Raw genomic sequence first — 15,772 nt, forward strand, 5'->3', positions numbered from 1 at the left:
TCAAAAAGAGGTATTGTGCCTTCCCAGATTTTAAACAAGGAGGTGGCAGGTCTTAAACACCAAGGTCTGCCCATAGCTCTGTTGGTAACAGGCTTCCAAAGCGCTGGCCAATCAGAGCAAAGAAGGTTTGTGGACCTGGGTGCTTTAAAGAGACAGCAGCTACAATGAAACTTTTCTGACGGAGGCCGTGTTTTCTAAAACAACAGGGAGTGAAAAAGTATTATGTATCCATGTTAAATTATTCAAACATACTACAGGAGCACCAGAGGGACAAAACAAACAACCATGGAGTTTAAAAGTTAATCATTTTATTATTCAGAACAAAAACAACAGACAATTTCTGGTGCAAATTATTCGAGGACACAGAAGTCGACTGATGTGTTTCTTGATGTTCATCATCCTCACAGAGGACACACGTCATGGTTCTTCACCAGGTTTCTTGTGACTTTATACTTTTCAATCTGGAGGGAACAGATACAGATGCCAAAACAGATGTAAATTTGAGGTTAGTTATTTAAACGTAAAGGTAGTTAAAAGTGCTTTCATTCACTTAAGATGATAAAAAATAAAGTTTAACATACAATCAGTTTGGTGGCAAGATGATGTTAAATAGGATGTCTATTCAGGTTTGCTAACGTCAGAGGTGACCTTAAGCTTTGTGTTAAATGTTTACAATTACAAAAACAGTCTTAGTTTCTCTATTTACTGTGTTAGTTTCTTCAAGGCTGTCCTTTCTTAACGCCAAATCTTAAACTGAATGATATTATATAGAATTATTTTTCTTGTATTTTTCTGACCTTTTGAGCAGCTCCTCGGTTGACACCTGTCTCTCCTCACCCTCGCCGTCCTCCTGACTGTCCTCCGAGCTGCTGTCAGATGTCTCCTTCTTGCTCTTCTTCTGCTGCTTCCCTTTGTGTTTGTGCTTCTTGAGTTTCTTCTTCTGTGGGAGGAATAAAGGTTGATTAAGTCAGCTGAGAAAACTTAAACCCTTGCAGAAGTAGATGTTTTCTTTCTTCCGTTTTTTTTTTACCTTCTTCTCCTTCTTGTGTTTGTGCTGTTTTTTGCTCTTGTGTTTTTTGTCTTTGCTCTTCTTGCTCGGTGCCTCCTCGTTGGTACGGTTAGTGCCTCCTGTGGCTGACAGGGGAACAACAGACAGCTGTCAACATGCTGTGATGAAGTTCATATTCATACCATTAACTACTGGCTTGATGAATGAATAAAATAATGGTGGTGTTTAGGAATGTGTTCATGTTTGTTTCTCTGATGTTCAGATGACGTTAACTAACCAAATGCAGCAGGAGGCGGCAGCTTTGGGCCAAACTCCTCTTGTTCTTGTGTTGAGTTCAGAGTTGAGGCCACTTTAAAAAGAAAAACAGACACAGCAAAAAAGTTAAAAACAAAAAGAACACCCAAATTTGGACCTTCAATCCTCAGGTTTGTTGTCATAGAAAAAAATATATTTTGAACATGTCACGGTCGTTGTTACCTGTCTGCTGGATGGATGTGGTGTTGGATGTTGTTGCAGACGTGGAGACAGATGAGGAGGTGGCAGAGGAGGGGATGTTGAAGAGGTTTATCGACCCTGGCTGCACTTGAACCTCCTCCTCTTTTTTCTCCTCATCCTCACACTCTCCCTCTGATGAAGACGAGGACTTCTCATCTGAAGAGCCAGCGAAGATGGCTTTGAACAGATCCATCGGGGGTCTGCTCTCCTCTTCTTCCTCCTCCTCTTCCTCTGCGCCCCCTTCTTTCTTCTCCTGATCTGCAGACTTTACAACAAAGAGAGCACACAGGCTCAGATTTCCACACTGACTGAAGCACCGTTATGAGTTTTATCACATGTTCTGGACTCACCTCCTCTGCTCCGGTCTCTGGAGTCTGACTCTTGGTGTTTGTGGGGGCAGGTAGAGCAGGTACGGAGGAGTTAGCCGTTTTGATTTCAGTTTGATTCCTTGCGGCGGTGAGAAGCTCACTCAGCGGGTCATCCTCCTTCTTCTTCTCCCCCTTCTGCTGTGAGACATCCCACCGAGACCTTTTCCCTGGTTCTGGAGGTTTTGGAGGAGCTGAGGAGGGAGAGGAGGAACATTTTAGCGAGCATTTTTAAAGATAAGATCATCACAGACATTTATAAACCAAAAATGACTCAACAAAACAAACAGGTCTTGATGTATTCATGGGTATCTGTGTTTAACATGCATAAAAATTATACCTGCTGTGTCTTTGGTCTCTGTTACTGTCAGGAAGTTAAAGACAGAAAATTTGTCCCTCTTCACCTTAGGCATACCAACCATCCCGGACCTGAAGGAGTGACAGAAATCAGAGTTATCCCACATGAGCTGAGTCTAACAAGACAAAAAATGTTCTGGACTAACAGGTGAATAACACAGTTTAAAATGTGACGTACCCCGGGTACGGGTCAGGGACATTGAACCTCTTGCAGAGCAGTTTGTCAGGATGCCACTCAAACGATTCTCTGGTTAGTTTTCCAAACATCTTCATACTTACTGCGGCCTGTTTGTCGTCAACGTCACCCTGAAAATAACCACAAACACACTGAGATTAAAACTGAGGAGATTCAGAGGAGATCATCCCAGAAAGTCAAAATGATGAGAGCTGTTGAATTTATCCTGAGCTCACAGAGCAGAGAAGACAGACAGGCTTTAATAAAAGGTTATTTTCTGGGAAATATAACATCCAGTGTCTTCTCTCTGAAAGATCACACATCCCGACCAGTCTAGATGATTTCTTCGAATGCCTCACAGTGCGACAGTCCCCTCACCTCCTGATCCCTGGTGACCTCCACGCTGTCCTCGTCCTCCTCGTGTTTCCCTCGAGTAAAGCGTGAGGACAGCGAAGAGGAGCTGGGCCTGTAGAGGATGGAGGCTCGAACAAACTCCTCCCTCTCACGGCTTCGCTCCCACTCTGTCAACCCTGAGTCCAAACTCTGCTCCAGAGCATCTGAGACACAAAGAAAGGGCGAGGTTTAAGTCTGCATCAAAAAGTCTGCTGAAGACACGTCTGCAGGGGCTGATGGGACACCCCTCCTCTCACCTTTGTCTCCCTGTTTCAAGCGGTTCAGGTACATCTCGTAGCGCGCCTGTTTGCTGGCGTTCTTCTCAAACGGTTTGAAAGTCTGTGAGGTGGTCTGGACTCCTTTCCATGCCGCTAGAGCCTCCTGCTGCTGCTGGAGGTCAGCAGAGCCTGACGCCTTAGCTGCTAAACTACTGGCCAACGTCACAGCTGAGCGCAAAGCCTCCTGAGAGATTGGGGTGGGGGTTTTGTTGGAGAGCAAGTTGGAGGTGTTACGGAGGTTTTGGAGTCGCTCTCTGTCCTCAGGCCTCAGCAGCTCCATGACTGAACTTGGACCTGAAACAGATTCAGGAAAAAAAAGAGAGGAGATGATTTATTTTTTCTTCACATCAACAAAAACCAACAGTTTGAAGAGTTTATGACTCTAAACAGACTCGTTTCTCCCTGCACCATTTCTATACTGATCATCTTACTCCTACCTTGCAGGGAGTCTTCCCCCAGCAGCGCCCTCCTCTGGCCAGAGTCCATCTTGTGACGTCCTCCTTGTTCAGGCTCCTCTTTGACCATGTGGCCTCTGGACGTCCTCAGAGCCTCAGCAAGGGCGGGGCTGACCCCGGGAAGATTCGAAATATCGACTCCAGGACGGAAACGATGGATGGGACGATAATCTCGAGGCAGATCAGGCGGAGGGAAGATCTGAAGACAAAGACAACCTAGTTAGGGACGCGTTTATACTTAAAGGATGGGGGACAAGAAGTTTGATGTTGCTCACAGTTTTTTCTTCAGCAGGTTTTTGAGCCAGAGTGAAACCCTCCAGGATTTTGCCAAGGTATGACGCATCTCTGCTTTTATCTGAAAAGTGAGCAAATATTTTTAAAAGAGGAACACAGGAAGAAAAGAATCAGTCTACTATCTATCAGTCTTCTTGACAAACCATCCTGAAACTCTCGTCTTTGACTCCAGATGCTCTTACCTTTGCTCTTCTTGTACTGCTGTGGAGCCGTCCAGCCAAACAGCCCATCCCCTGGCTCCTCTCCTCCCAGCACTTTATCGTATCTGGACATAGAGTCTCTGTGATAAACATCTTCATCATCATCCTCTAGCGCTCCCACCCCAAAAGCCTGCAGGACAAAGGTCATCAGCGGTCACAACAGAAACTTTCCTTCTTCTTACGTCAACACGTAGTACTTTCACCCAGCTCACCTGTCCTGCCACACCTCCTCTCCTCGAGCCTCTCTGCGCTCCTCCAAAAAGCTGACTCCTGCTCTCAGACTGAGGTCTGAAAAGATCAATGTGTTCAGCTGCACCCCCACCCAGCAGAGCCAGGCCCGGATCCAGACCCCGGTACCCAAGACCCTGAACCCCAACTTTAGGATTGAAGTCAATCGGGACCACATCCTTAGGTGCGAAGGTTACATCTTCAGGAGCAAATTCTTCATCAACGTCATCGTCCTGCAGAAGAAAGAGGGAAAACAAAGTCAGGTGAAGGTTTCTCTCTAGATATCTAAAATCTGAAGGATTAGGTTGATCTAGGACCATGACGACATATCCGATACTTAACAGAAAGATGTCAGCTCCTTATTTTGATTTAATCTTCTACAATCACTAATGGCTTAATCCTGAAAAAAGTGAAATCCAACCAAGTGTTTATGACTTATTTTTTGCAAAAAAAAAAAAAAGTCTTCTTTCAGGACATTCAAAGAGAAAAGGGGAAAAACTGCTTTGGGGTTAAAAAAATGTTCTTGTCAAGTTTCTTGTATTAAGACATTTTTCTTATTTTGTTGGATGAAATTTTGTTCACCCACCTCTGAGTCCTCTGATCCACCAGGCGGCAGTGCACAGCCATAAATTCTCTGACCTCCATCTGTCAGGAGGAAGATAAAAGAAACAAAAAAACACTGATAAGGAAAGATTTCCTCTCAACGAGGAAAAAGAGGAATGTCAATACCTTTTTTATAGGACCTTCATCATGATAAATAATAAAAAAATTTAAGCATGGACACAACTTTCTATCTGCTCTGGATCTACAGGAGGAGCAGCTTTGAACTTAATTTGTCTCAGACGTACCACCCTGCTGTCTGCGAGCCTTCCTCTTCACACGAGGCCCGACACCCTGACCCTCCTTCCAACCCATCTTCCTCAGTAGCTCCACCCCGATTGACAACCTGATAGACAAAAGAAATGCACCTCAGAGAGGACTCTGCAGACAGCTCTGACTCCTGAATAAAGTCACATCCTGGTCCTGAGCAGTGTTCATGACATGTTCACAGTTACCTGGCAGGTGCGATGAGCTCCTCCAGGAAAGTGTCTCCAGGAATCAGCGCCGCCTGAGCGTTGACAGCTCTTGCCTTCTCTTTGACGGCGTCTCTGCGACTGGACGTGAACTCCTTACTGGTGGTGATCTCACTGGGAGCGATGCCGTGCTCGCTGAAGTCCTGATGCACAAAAACACTCCAGCTCAACATGGAGAAACACTAACATGACTCTGTGGTGAAATAACTTAAACTTGAAGGTGGTGTATTCATAAATAATTGCTTCTAATGCTCAAGCATTTGCTTGGCTTGATGCAGAGACTTGTTCCCCCACATTATCACTACTGCAGCTTTGAGGGACCCAAGAAAGGGTCCACACATATCCAAAATCTGTGACTATTGAAACAGAGAGTAGAGTTAGATTCGAGAGATAACTTCTAGATGTAACTTGGAGATAAAAATTATGAGTTTCTTTTCAGATGAGCTGTACCTCCTCATCCATAAAATCTTCAGGTCTGGCTTGATGTTTCTCAGCTTTCTGCTGCCGTGAGGACACAAACGTTGAAGGAGCCCAGCCTACAAATGATGCAAAAGCACACCCATCTCATGTCACAAGAATAAAAATGATGGTTTTTACTATTATGTTTATGCAATCTGCTCCAAACCAGTTTTTAAAAGTGCATTACAATTGCACAGCTGGAAATAAGGAGGATAATCATGTGTCTATGTCTGTTAACAACTTTCAGAAAAGTTCACCTGAGTCAGCAGGTGAGGAAGTGTAATGACTTGTTGGCACTGACCTTCTTTAGAGCCAACTGTGTTGAAATAACCGGCTGAGAAACCTCCAGTGAACGCTCCATGAAACCTCTGATATCGTCCTTTCTCATCTTTGACCATCTGCTCGTGAAGTGGAATGGGTTTCTTTGGAGGCTCGTCTGCAAAAAAAAAAGACAAGTATTATCACATAAATTCATCAACAGTAAGATATTGCTTTACTCCAAAGCTGACTCACAATTTTCTCTTCAAATCCTAGACCTTGCCTAAATTTACCAACTTTTACAAGAACTAGACTTACATAAGTCCTTTAACAGTCAATGAACTTAGAGTTATTTTTCCTTATTTCATTAATATAATTATACCACATGAAAAGTAATAAGCCATTATAAATGCAGAAATATATTATATATAACAAATATATGTTAGTATACGCAACGTATTCAACGTACGAAAAATACGTAAACTGAAATGTAAATGAATGATAATTTTCTAAATAAGACAAAACATTAATAAACGTCAATGAAAAAAGTTCAATTTTTACGCACTTGAAATAATCCGGGTAGGACCAAACTTCATACAATATTCATGCAGTTTTAATGTGTCAGTTATTCCATGACAATCTAATTGTTCTAGACAAACAAAAAACTCTACGGTAACACATTGTAATTTTTAAAGCGCCTGAGACACCAGACTATAATGATTTTTAGCTGGAATTTTATGACCTTTTTATATTTATGCCTCGAACTCAACTGTTAAATAGGAACGTTAATGGCAGCAGTGTTACTGTTAATGTTCTCATGCAGATTTTAACAAGTTGATACTGAATGAAATACCCAACCAGTATAAGAATATTTTGCAAGCCGAATTATCAAGAACATGGTGGAACTACGTTTAACGCTTAATTTTTAAATCTAGAAGCCTGTATTTTAACTCAAGAGCAAAATAGAATAAAATCATTCAGCACATAAATGAGGTCTTGTATTGCTAATGAAAGCGTGTTAGCTGTTTGTTAGCTTTGCGCCCGCTAGAGACGTTAGGGTTAATTTCAGACCACGAAACAAAGCAGGTTAGCTCAAAGTGAAGTAAATATGTCATAGAGGAATTAAGAACGTATTTGCCTTCTTCTAAAGGCTCCAAAGGAGTTCCGTAAGTCACAAAATCCTCTTCGCTGTCACTGTCGGACGCCATGTTGCTAACTGTATGTGTATGGAAGCTGCAGAGGGTCAAAATTGTACACAAGCTACATTTGGTAAACGGGGACGTCTGGTGGCGGTGATGATGAATTGTAAGCCTCACCCAACACTAACCCTAGATGTTAAAAGCTGTTTTGAATTATCAAACTACTTCTGAAAGATAAAGGCACATACACACACGAAAACAAGTGAATGAACAATTTCATCAAGTTTTATTTGATAGTTTTCATCTGTTTTTCTTCATTCATCAAGCTTATCAGCTAGTAAAATGGCAGAAAATTAATCAAAAACTATTTTAGGTCATTGTACCATGCTATCAAACAAAAAATGTAAAATTTTTTAATTCAACAGGGGTATTTTTCCTTTTGTGCTTGTTTCTTAAAATTATTATTTTTTCTCTTTTTTCTTCAAATGCAGTATACCCAGATAGATAAGAAGATAGACAATGCAGCACAATGTTCATAGCAGCCTTACAGAGCGTCCAAACAAGTTTGTCATTTATTGTCTTTGGGTCTAAAGTGACTCAGGTCCCCCTCGGTGATCTGTAAAAATGACAAACGCCCACCTTACCCCAAAGCTAAACCTCTGTGGAAACTAAATCTGAGACCCCCTAGACCACACAGGAATAACAGATCCTCCCAGGTTTCTGTAACATGACCAAGTGCTAAATGTTCAAGGGGTTTAAACTAACTGAACCTGGACAGAGCCAGGGGTTGGAAACAAAGGGTCATCTTAAAGGTGTAATCCGTAGATTTAGACAGAAAGTGAGAAGCAGGGACTGAAACAGGAAGGAGCATGAAGATAGTGGGACAAGCCAATAAGAATTAAACCACAATGGAGCCAGACAATGGCTAGAACTGATCTGGTTAATCCAGAGTCAGATGGGCAGGACAGAGTGAGATAACAAGTAGGTGGAGATAGACCCAGAAGGCAGATGCAAAATAAAAAGGAAGGATAGGTAGAAATAGAAGCAGAAAAGAGCAAGAAGTAGGTAAGAATTCAGACAAATGATAGATAAGAGGCACAAGGAAGGCTGGAAAGGACCAAATAACAGGCTAGAAAGAGCAGAAGGCAGCTGAATTTTGGGGTAAAGCTTGAAAAGGAGAGACCAAAGAAAAGAAGTCAGCAGGACGGTGAGGAGGCTGCAGCAGCTCTGCAGGATCTCTGCAGGGGGTCGCTTCAGGACTCAGCTGGAGGTCCACCTCAGGGGAAAGATGATCCTGGCCTGATGAAGTCCATTTGGCTCAGAGTGAAAGCAGCGCTGTGAAAAAAGCTGTCATTGGACGGAGCAAGGCCGAGTCATCTTGAAGTAGTTTGAGCTTCATGCAGCCTGAACTCCATCTGTCAGCACAGCTAGAGAGCAGAGCTAGAGTGTGTGTGTATGTGTGTGTGTTTGCTCACAGCGGCGGCCTGTGCATGACATCATCATGACATCAGCAGGGTGCGTTTTGAACTGTGCTGGAGAAACAGGGCTTCATGAAAGTAACAACATTAAAGTTAAAGCTGGGGTCACTTCACGGTGAGTCAGCAGGTCGTGGAAAACTCACACTGATACCTGCTCACAGCAACACAGCTGAGGACGAAGAGGAGCAGGTCGGGTTTGTTTTGGACCCCACAGCTTCTTCTGCTTATGCAACTAAATGTTCTGTTTATATTAGATCATACAAACACTCAAACTTTATGTCTGTATCTGGCTCCAAATCCACGCAGAGGGTGTGACCGTAAAACACGATAATGCAGCTCAGACACAAAATCAAGATGTGGCCTCAACTTAGTCACAGCTTCAAAATCAAACACATTTTACATTCTCTGTCACCTTTTTGACTCAGTAACACCTAAGGCAGTATGACAAGAATTTTGCAGCCTGAATAAAAAAAAACAACTTCATAAATCCTGGTGGAAATAGTGATTGTTTTGGCATTGAGTCTGCTGTTCTGCCTCCAACCACCGGGTGTCACTCTCTCCTCACAGTTCAAGGGTTTAAAGTTCTATTAGTGAGAGAAGTTTGCAGAGAAATGTTGCAGTCTTTCTTTATGTTTACATATGAACTTCATGTTAAAAAAAAATCACATTAAATCAAAGAAAAATCAAAGAGCCTCTGAGCTCTGCATGTCTTAATTTATATTGTGCAAAAACAGGCAAATAAATTAAAAGAAAATAATTGTGCACCCTGATACATGCTGGTATCTGCTTCCCTACCTGTGTGACTTCAGGTGCTACATTACAAAACAAAATGAATAACCAGGAAAAAAAGGGAGCACGCAAAGTAAATAAATGTCATGCAAATGTCAGGATCTTCAAACAGTTAATAGAGGACTATGAGGACTTTCTAAATTATCTTTGAAAAGTCCCCCTTCTAGATATATACCTGATCATAATCCACACTTTAAAATATAACTATAAGCGCCAAAAAGGGATATTTCTTGGCTTTCCCATTGAGACAAACGGGACAGAATTGATTTAAGTTTTAATGACAACATCATGCTGGCTGATGAAGTTTTGCTTTTTTCAATGCAAAATGGCTAAACCAGCATATTTAAAGAAATGTTTATCAATTTGAATTGCCTCTGTATATTAAACCAATAAACTTACCTAAACTAAGTTAAGAAAACTGTTTTTGTGACTAATTTTGTAGCGATGGTGGACACTAGAGCCTGTCAGACAGAAAAAGGACAGAAGGGCAGAATAAAGCTACTAAACTACGGTACAAACTAACGAAGTTTGCATAGCGCTATGTAACGCTTGACAAGTACTCTACCTCGTCTTGTTGTATCCAGTAAAAAGTTGCCTTAAACAAAAAAAAGTAGAGTTAAAAAGATCTGATCGCCATTCATTTCCAAGACAAACACACGCCTTGTTAAGAGTCACATCTTCTCGACACTGTGTGTGCGACTCTGGGTCAAAAGGTGTCGCTGTGGTCCACTTCAAACAGATCCTACTCACTGCTTCTTTAATATTTTAAGAGACATGACCCAAGGTTTGTTTTTCATACAACCCTCAGCTTTCATCTTATAACTAATAAATTATGGCCTTGACATGAATCATGCTATATTAGGTGATTATTTACATGTTCTGTCAAGTTCACAAACCCCTCCAAATTTTTTTTTTTTTTTTTTTTTAGTAAGTAGAGGATGGTGCGATAAGAAAGAAGAAATCAGAAATATTTGGGTCTAAAAACACTGTAGGTTAAAACAGCCTGATTCTGAAAAACAATTAAGAGACAACTGAGGGACAGGTGAGCTTTGATTTCATCAGTTCGTGATGACGGCACGTGTATGTTAGAGCAAACTGAGAGACTGATTTATTTATTTTCAGGGTTAATAAACATGTCAATAAGAGCCTCTTGGTCTAACAGAAAATGAGTCAGCCAACGAGCCCCTCAGAGAGCTTTCCTCACCTGTTGGTGATATATTAATAAACCTGAGAGCAGAAAATCCACAACAAGCGTCTCAGACTTCTGCAGAATGATGCAACAAACAGACAAGTTAACACGTCGTGTGAGAGTTTGAGACTTTCTCCTCCGAGAAAACTTTGACTTTTGATGTTTGAGTTTGGTTGCAGGTCTGTTTTGGAGATGTTCAGACGTGTTTCCGAACACAGGGTCGACTTCTTTTTTTCTCTGAACATATAAACACAGACTCTCTTTCCTGCGTGTTTAGAGCATCCATGAACTGAGACAGAAACAATGTAAGAGGAGAAAGGAGGGAGACGTTGGAAAAAAGGTAGGAGATGAAGGAGGTTTGAAAGGGATCAAAAAGGGAGTGGAGCAGGTGGAGAGGAGGGAGAAATAGAGTTTTAATGAAGGGAAGAAGTTAGGAAGCAAATGAGGAGGTAAGAGAAGAGAAGGGTGAGGTGAGGACAGGTGAAGAGGAGGTTTTAAGAGAGGGCAGGAAAAGGAAGCTGACGGAAAAACAGAGGCTGGAAGAGGCAAGAATGTGACTTAATCTTCACATTATTATACTTGAATGTCTTAAATAAATGTGAATATTTGATCACCACATGGTTATCATGGTGATCTCTGTGTGATGAATCACATTAACACCAGTATTTTTTTTGTCTAATTCAGACACTAGGAGTCCCTCTTTGTGCATCTCTGCGCGGAAATTCGAAATTTTTGGAGGTCCGGATACGGAAATTTTCCACCAACCCTAGAAAAGCCTGTAGAGCTTTTACATGCAAACTCTGACAAGGATTTTAAAAAGCAGTGAAAGACCTGACTTTTCCAGCTCCAGCATGTTTTCCAGCTCGTTTGTTTGTACTTGAAATGAGAGTAGAGCTTGACCTGCATTAAAGGACTTCCCTTTGTCACGCTTAAGGCCCATTTATGCTCAACATTACGTACCGATAAATATATATACGGATACAGACAAAGTCTTATGTCCGTGTTCTGTGTTTATTTCCTCCGTATTTCAGCACGTTTCCACGAAGATTACGGATACGGACCAAACAGAGCAGTACCACTGGAAACCGTAGGGCAGTGTTGCTGCTGCTACCCGATACAAAGCTTTAAAAAGCAAAGACGAGAAGAAGAAAAAACTTTCGCAATATATTTAACTGCCTCACAAACCACTGCCTGCAACAACGCTACCTCTGTTTTACTTGTTTTTGAGTTTTCTTGTCACAAACTTTTGACTTTGGGCTGACCCCCCGATGGATATGTTGGTTGACTGTAATGCCAACGTAAAGGATGTACAGAAGTAGGTGGACAGTGACGGTAACATTGTTTGAAACGGAGTGGCAACCTCCGGTCTAAGAATATGAGACAATGAGGAAGTGTTCAAATCTGCTGTTTCTTGCGCCCTATAGCTGTACGTGAAGTCCTTGCCACCACCAATATGGCCACTGCAGCCAATCTGCTTCACTTTCCATTTCAGAAACAGACAGGTGATGTTGCGGAGACTACGTCCATGTTCTATACAGTCTACACTTGAAACGGACGGATACATTTTCGTACACAAAGAGAGTATAAGTTGGCCTTTAGAGTCTTGGTATAATCCCTTGAGAAAAGTTGGAAAATATTGTGCAGTAGAGGGACGTCTGTAACCATTACTACTTCATAATGAATCACACTGTCACCTCTTTCAGCCATTGTATTCCATCATGTTCCCTGACATTGATCTGGAGGATTGCATGAGCAGAATCTGACCACCCTGACATTTTCCAGACTTTTCCTTGCACACTGTTCATTAAAAACTCTGAGCAAAGTCGGGGAAGCAGTAGGGGATTACTCTGGAGCAGGGCTACCATGGAGGTAGAGCTCACATTCAGGATTCTTCAAACCTCAACTCATTTAGAGACCACACTTTTGATGATCGCCCAGGTTCGTCACGCTCAATATTCCAAATCTTGCGTCGTAAAATGTGACTTGAGTGTAAACAAACATGGTGGACAAACAATAAAAAGCAATGTAGCAGCCTCTGGTATAAAACTTTTTACAGGTGCAAATTTGTATCACTTCATGTGGCACTGTGAAACTAGAAAAACACATCGGAAAAATACTTAGTTTAACAATCTTTTAAAACACACGTACACATCATAGATTGTAAAAAATATGGATGTAGTCTCCCCAACATCACCTGTCTGTTCCTGAAACCATGAAATGAAGGCCAATCAGCAGACACAGCAACATTTGAAATGACGTTGACTGTTTGTTTCCTTTTGAACAGCTACAGGGAACCTGTCAGTCACTTGACCTGAGCTGTGTCTCTGATTGGTCAACCAAATGATCCTAACCGTATAGTGTGCCAATAGTGAAATCAGGGTTTTAGACCCAGGGTTTTAGTCATTTTTTTTTTAACCAGTCTGTTAATAAACTTAAAATGCAGTAAAAGTCTGTTTTTGTGGCTGGGTGCGTACGTGACCTCTGGTCTTTCTGCAGCCAGCCTCAAGTGGATTCTCAATGAACAGCAACTTTTAGCACCACTGCACAGGCTTTATTTTTACTAACCTGATGTTGCCCCTTTGGCTACCATTCTTTTTCACTTACACTTTGGTCAGTCAGCTGAGTCAGCTCACATTTTGGTGAGCTTTGGTTGCGGCACACATGACATTACACACTGAGCGTGCTTGGCTCCATTTAGGGCACCCCACACACGTCAGGATTTCTAGTCTCTAATATTAAACAATCATTATTGACCATCTCTCCTTCTGAGGCCTTCAGAGTGGATCGGACCGAACAAAATTGCTCCAAACACACCCCACACCACAGGAAAACCAGACACTGTGCCATTTGACAGGATCCAGGAGACAGAGACTGAACAGACTTCTGGGGAGGCTCAGTCCTGGACCCTGTGGAGGTGGAGACTGGCTGGGCTGGAGAGTGGTGACGAGTGGTGGACGGGATGTCGTCATCTAATTTCTTATGGACATTTTTGCACTTTGTATACTCTTTCTTACTTTTGTTTTCTTAAATGCTGTGGTGACTCCTGAATTTCCCCTCGGGGATAAATAAAGTATTTTCTATTCTATTCTATTCTATTCTATTTGCCATTTGGAGGCGCTACCCAAGTAGCTGCCTGTTGCAGCAGCTCTCTCGTCTTTGTCCGTTTCTTGTAATTTTTTCGTCTCTTTTTCGTAATCTTTGTATTTGGAGTGGATCATCACTTTGTATGGTTCATTGTCGGTCACGGACACCAAACTTTTTGTGCCTTCGGCGATATTTTTTACTACTTTTCTCCTGTGTTTGTCTGGAGATCCTACATGTAACCATGGCTGCATTGTTTACATGCAAAATTAGCTGTTAGCAGCCCGTAGCATGTCAATGCTAACTAGTGTAGGGCTTGATGATTTCCCTCGAGCTGAGGAGAAGGAGGTGAAGACGACGTGCTGGTTCTCAGGTGTGAGCTGGGAGGTGACGACGTGGACCTGTCCTTCCATCCATCGTTGTTGGGAACGTGGGATCTAGCCCCGGGGAATGGACGAGCTAGCTGTGCTAACCCAGCGGCATCATGCTGTTCACGGACGTGGCTGACGGAGCTGACATCGGACGCCGACCCCACATTGGAAGAGCTTCGCCTGCTGTGAGCAAACAGGATCCAGGAGACATAGACTGAACAGACTGCTGAAGAAGCTCAGTCCTGGACCCTGTGGAGGTGGAGGCTGGCTGGGCTGGAGAGCGGTGGACGAGTGGTGGACGGGATGTAGTCATCTAATTTCTTATGGACTTTTTTGCACTTTCTATACTCTTTCTTACTTTTGTTTTCTTGATTGCTGCGGTGACTCCTGAATTTCCCCTCGGGGATAAATAAAGTATTTTCTATTCTATTCTATTCTATTCTATTCTATTCTATTCTATTTGCAAACATCAGACAATCAGGCCTTCGCTGGCTTTGATCGTAAAGGGCACATCAGGACAAAAATCAGCTCCAGTATCCTTAAGGACACGGTCACACTGGCCAACCGTGCTGTGCCTAAGCACGATTCCCTTCCGTGCTTTAGCACGCTTCGGCACGGTTTACTTCATGCATCAGCACAAGCACGCAGACAGCGTGTGTGATCCATGACGTATGATCACCGCACGCATCCCTCGATGATCATTTTAAACGAAGCGGGGGTGTTAGAGGGCTGTGTCGGATGAAAATGACTTACCATAAGTCCAAAAGTCTCTAAAGTTGTAGCAGTGCTCTCTGTGTCTCATTGTGCTGACTCTGATGAGATCGTGCTTCATGTAAACATACGCTTCATGATTACGTAGCTGGGCCATGTGCGTGTGTGATACCCGCTAAAGTCTGGTTCATATAGGGGTAGTGTGACCACTAGTCGTACTCTCCAGCTGGGGAACAGAGCTGCAGGGGGGCAATTGTGCTTAGGCACGGTACGTTTTGGATGGCCAGTGTGACCACGCCCTAAGTGAGTACCTGCCTTTAGATGTTTTCTCTGTTTTACGTCTTTATGTCAAAGTCTGTTAAATTGTTGCAGTCACTCTTGATGCATGCTTTGCACAGGTAACCACCCATATGAATATTAAAATGCGTGGTTAAAATGCAAGTTTTTGTACCTGAATGTCGAAACAGTGTCAGAAATTGAAGCATGAGGAGGTGAAAATCTGGGTTTTGCATTTGGCCAGACGTTTTCACATCACATCCTCGGTCACAATGCTAAAGAGTGAAGTCTCTGCTCCAATTCTTGAAAATAACCCTCCAGATATCCATACTGCCTCCCAATACCGCAGCTTCTCTGTTAAAACTTTTTTTTTTTCCAATTTCTGTTTGCATTCAAACTTTTGCAGAGATTTTAATATCGGCTAAAGGTTTCAGTTAATGTGCAGAAGAAGATGCATGCAGAGTAAAAACTTCTCTCGCTTGAGTTGTGCTAACTTTGGTGTCTGATGGCGTAAAGGGTTAAGGAGGTGAAATAAATAAGAAATTGATGCTATGAATCAGTAAATGATAAGATACATGAACTTTTCTTTAACCTGAAATGATCTTATTACTGACATCCTCAGCCGGAGTGAGGGATGTAAGTAGTTCTTCTTCTTCATCGTCTGTTTGTGTCCTGCGGTCGTGTCAGAGCAGCGTTACA

At 42.5% G+C, this 15,772-nt stretch overlaps 1 protein-coding gene across 1 annotated transcript; it reads right to left on the minus strand.

Annotated features, from left to right (window-relative positions):
- Positions 1-288: 288 nt before the first annotated feature.
- gpatch1 (G patch domain containing 1) lies at positions 289-7,301 on the minus strand. Its single transcript, XM_074667303.1, has 20 exons — positions 7,178-7,301; positions 6,083-6,217; positions 5,773-5,858; positions 5,305-5,465; positions 5,098-5,195; positions 4,836-4,894; positions 4,234-4,482; positions 4,004-4,151; positions 3,803-3,882; positions 3,510-3,726; positions 3,052-3,366; positions 2,780-2,958; positions 2,405-2,532; positions 2,210-2,298; positions 1,855-2,063; positions 1,487-1,769; positions 1,287-1,358; positions 1,031-1,134; positions 798-940; positions 289-461 (listed from the first exon to the last, which is right to left on the minus strand). The coding sequence occupies exons 1-20, from the start codon at positions 7,245-7,247 to the stop codon at positions 428-430; spliced, it is 2,859 nt and encodes a 952-aa protein (XP_074523404.1). The 5' UTR covers positions 7,248-7,301; the 3' UTR covers positions 289-427.
- Between the last annotated feature and the right edge of the window lie 8,471 nt (positions 7,302-15,772).

Source organism: Halichoeres trimaculatus, unplaced genomic scaffold (assembly GCF_033239565.1).
Source record: "Halichoeres trimaculatus isolate MK-OKI-2021-1 unplaced genomic scaffold, fHalTri1.1 fHalTri1_scaffold_3, whole genome shotgun sequence".
In the NCBI taxonomy this organism is placed as follows: domain Eukaryota; kingdom Metazoa; phylum Chordata; class Actinopteri; order Labriformes; family Labridae; genus Halichoeres; species Halichoeres trimaculatus.

What these genes read in the sequence shown, in the direction of transcription:
- gpatch1 (XM_074667303.1), bottom strand. Translation starts at nt 7,247, where the DNA reads ATGGCGTCCGACAGTGACAGCGAAGAGGATTTTGTGACTTACGGAACT. An exon ending in CAGAGACCGGAGCAGAGGAG is followed by an intron (nt 1,770 to 1,854) that starts GTGAGTCCAGAA and finishes TTTGTTGTAAAG; the next exon opens with TCTGCAGATCAGGAGAAGAA. An exon ending in AACACAAGAAGGAGAAGAAG is followed by an intron (nt 941 to 1,030) that starts GTAAAAAAAAAA and finishes TTCCTCCCACAG; the next exon opens with AAGAAGAAACTCAAGAAGCA.